The sequence below is a fragment of the Poecilia latipinna genome, unplaced genomic scaffold (assembly GCF_001443285.1).
Source record: "Poecilia latipinna isolate Pla-1442-1.1 unplaced genomic scaffold, P_latipinna-1.0 Scaffold7532, whole genome shotgun sequence".
Lineage (NCBI taxonomy): Eukaryota > Metazoa > Chordata > Actinopteri > Cyprinodontiformes > Poeciliidae > Poecilia > Poecilia latipinna.
In genome coordinates this window covers 1-1,783 of record NW_015120148.1, presented here as the reverse complement: position 1 = coordinate 1,783, position 1,783 = coordinate 1, and the positions used below count along the sequence as shown (strand labels likewise).

Genomic DNA, 1,783 nt, shown 5'->3' with positions numbered 1-1,783 from the left:
GTAGTTAAAGGCCAAAAACATCCAGAATCAACTTGAAGAAAGAAGAAGAAACAGGAGGACAATAGTGCTGAATCAGCATTCACACAATGAAAACATCTGGACTCACCGAGCCTTTCTGCAGTTCCTCACAGCTGGAACCAGTCTCTGTCGTCCTGATTCTGATGTGTTGTACTTCTCCAGGTCCAACTCATCCAGAACCTCTGACATCTGCAGCATGAAGGCCAGAGCTGAACAGTCAGTCACTGAGAGCTGCTTCCCTGAATCCAGCAGCCGTTGGATCTCCTGATAAAATGAGACGTCGTTCATCTCCACCAGACAGTAGAAGATGTTGATGCTTCTGTCAGGAGAGATTCTATCAGTGTTCATCTCCTTCAGGTTGGTGATGATTCTCTGGATGGTTTCTGGACGGTTCTCTGTCTGACCCAGCAGATCTTCTAAGAGTCTCTGGTTGGACTCCACAGTGAGACCATGAAGGAAGCGGACAAACAGGTCCAGGTGGCCATTTTCACTGCTGAGGGATTTCTCCATGACTTTCTTCATGAACTCATCTAGAGATGTTTCATTGTATTCTTCTCCCAGGAACGTCTTGATGACCTCTGACCTCCTGCTGGTGAAGCAGTGGAGCATGTAGACGGCAGCCAGAAACTCCTGGATGCTCAGATGAACAAAGGAGTAGACGGAGATGTTGCGCGTTCCTCTCTCCGTTTTAAACATCTCAGTGAAAACTCCTGAGAACAACGCAGCATCTTCGATGTCGATGCCACATTTATCAAGATCTTTGTCATAGAAGACCAGGTTTCCCTCCAGCAGCTGATCTAGAGCCAGTCTTCCTAGAGACTCAATCAGCTTCCTGTTCTCTGGACTCCAGATAGATTTTGTCTTTCGTCGTCCATCAAACTTTTCCTCCTTGATTTTGAGCTGAACCAGCAGGAACTCTATGTACATCTCAGTCAGGGTCTTGGGCAGCTCTCCTCCCTCTCTGGTCTTCATCACATCCTCCAGAACTTTAGCAGTGATCCAGCAGAAAACTGGGATGTGACACATGATGTGGAGACTTTTTGATTTCTGGATGTGGGAGATGATCCTGCTGGCCTTCTCTTCATCATCTCTGAATCTCTTCCTGAAGTACTCCTCCTTCTGGGGGTCAGTGAACCCTCTGACCTCTGTTACCATGCCAACAAACTCAGCAGGGATCTGATTGGCTGCTGCAGGTCGTGTGGTTATCCAGAGGAGAGCAGAGGGAAGCAGTTTCCCCCTGATGAGGTTTGTCAGCAGAACATCCAGTGAGCTGGACTCTGAAGGGTCAGTAAACATTTTAGTCTTTTGGAAGTCCAGAGGAAGTCGACTCTCATCCAGACCATCAAAGATGAACAGAACCTGGAACTTTTTAAAGCTGCTGATTCCTTTGGTTTCAGTAAAGAAGTGATGAATCAGTTCCACCAAACTGAACTTTTCTTCTTTCAGTACATTCAGCTCTTTGAAAGTGAATGGAAATATGAACTGGATGTTCTGGTTGGTTCTGCCTTCAGCCCAGTCCAGAGTGAACTTCTGTGTTAACAGTGTTTTCCCAATGCCAGCCACTCCCATGGTCATCACTGTTCTGATTGGTTGATCACTTCCAGGTGGGACTTTAAAGATGTCTTCTCTCCTGATTGTTTCTTGTTTCCTGGATGCTGTTTCAATCCGTCTGACCTCATGTTCCTGGTTGACCTCTCTAGTTAACCCCTCTGTGATGTGGAGCTCTGTGTAGATCTGGTTCAGAAAGGTTTGATTTCCATGTTCA

The 1,783-nt window shown here is 46.6% G+C and overlaps 1 protein-coding gene across 1 annotated transcript; it reads right to left on the bottom strand.

The window, feature by feature from the left end:
- Positions 1–7: 7 nt before the first annotated feature.
- Positions 8–1,779, bottom strand: LOC106944243 (protein NLRC3-like; the record flags this gene model as incomplete). The annotated part of the gene is made up of 1 exon (XM_015027445.1): positions 8–1,779. A coding segment is annotated over one exon (1,677 nt), but the record flags the coding sequence as incomplete, so codon positions are not given.
- Between the last annotated feature and the right edge of the window lie 4 nt (positions 1,780–1,783).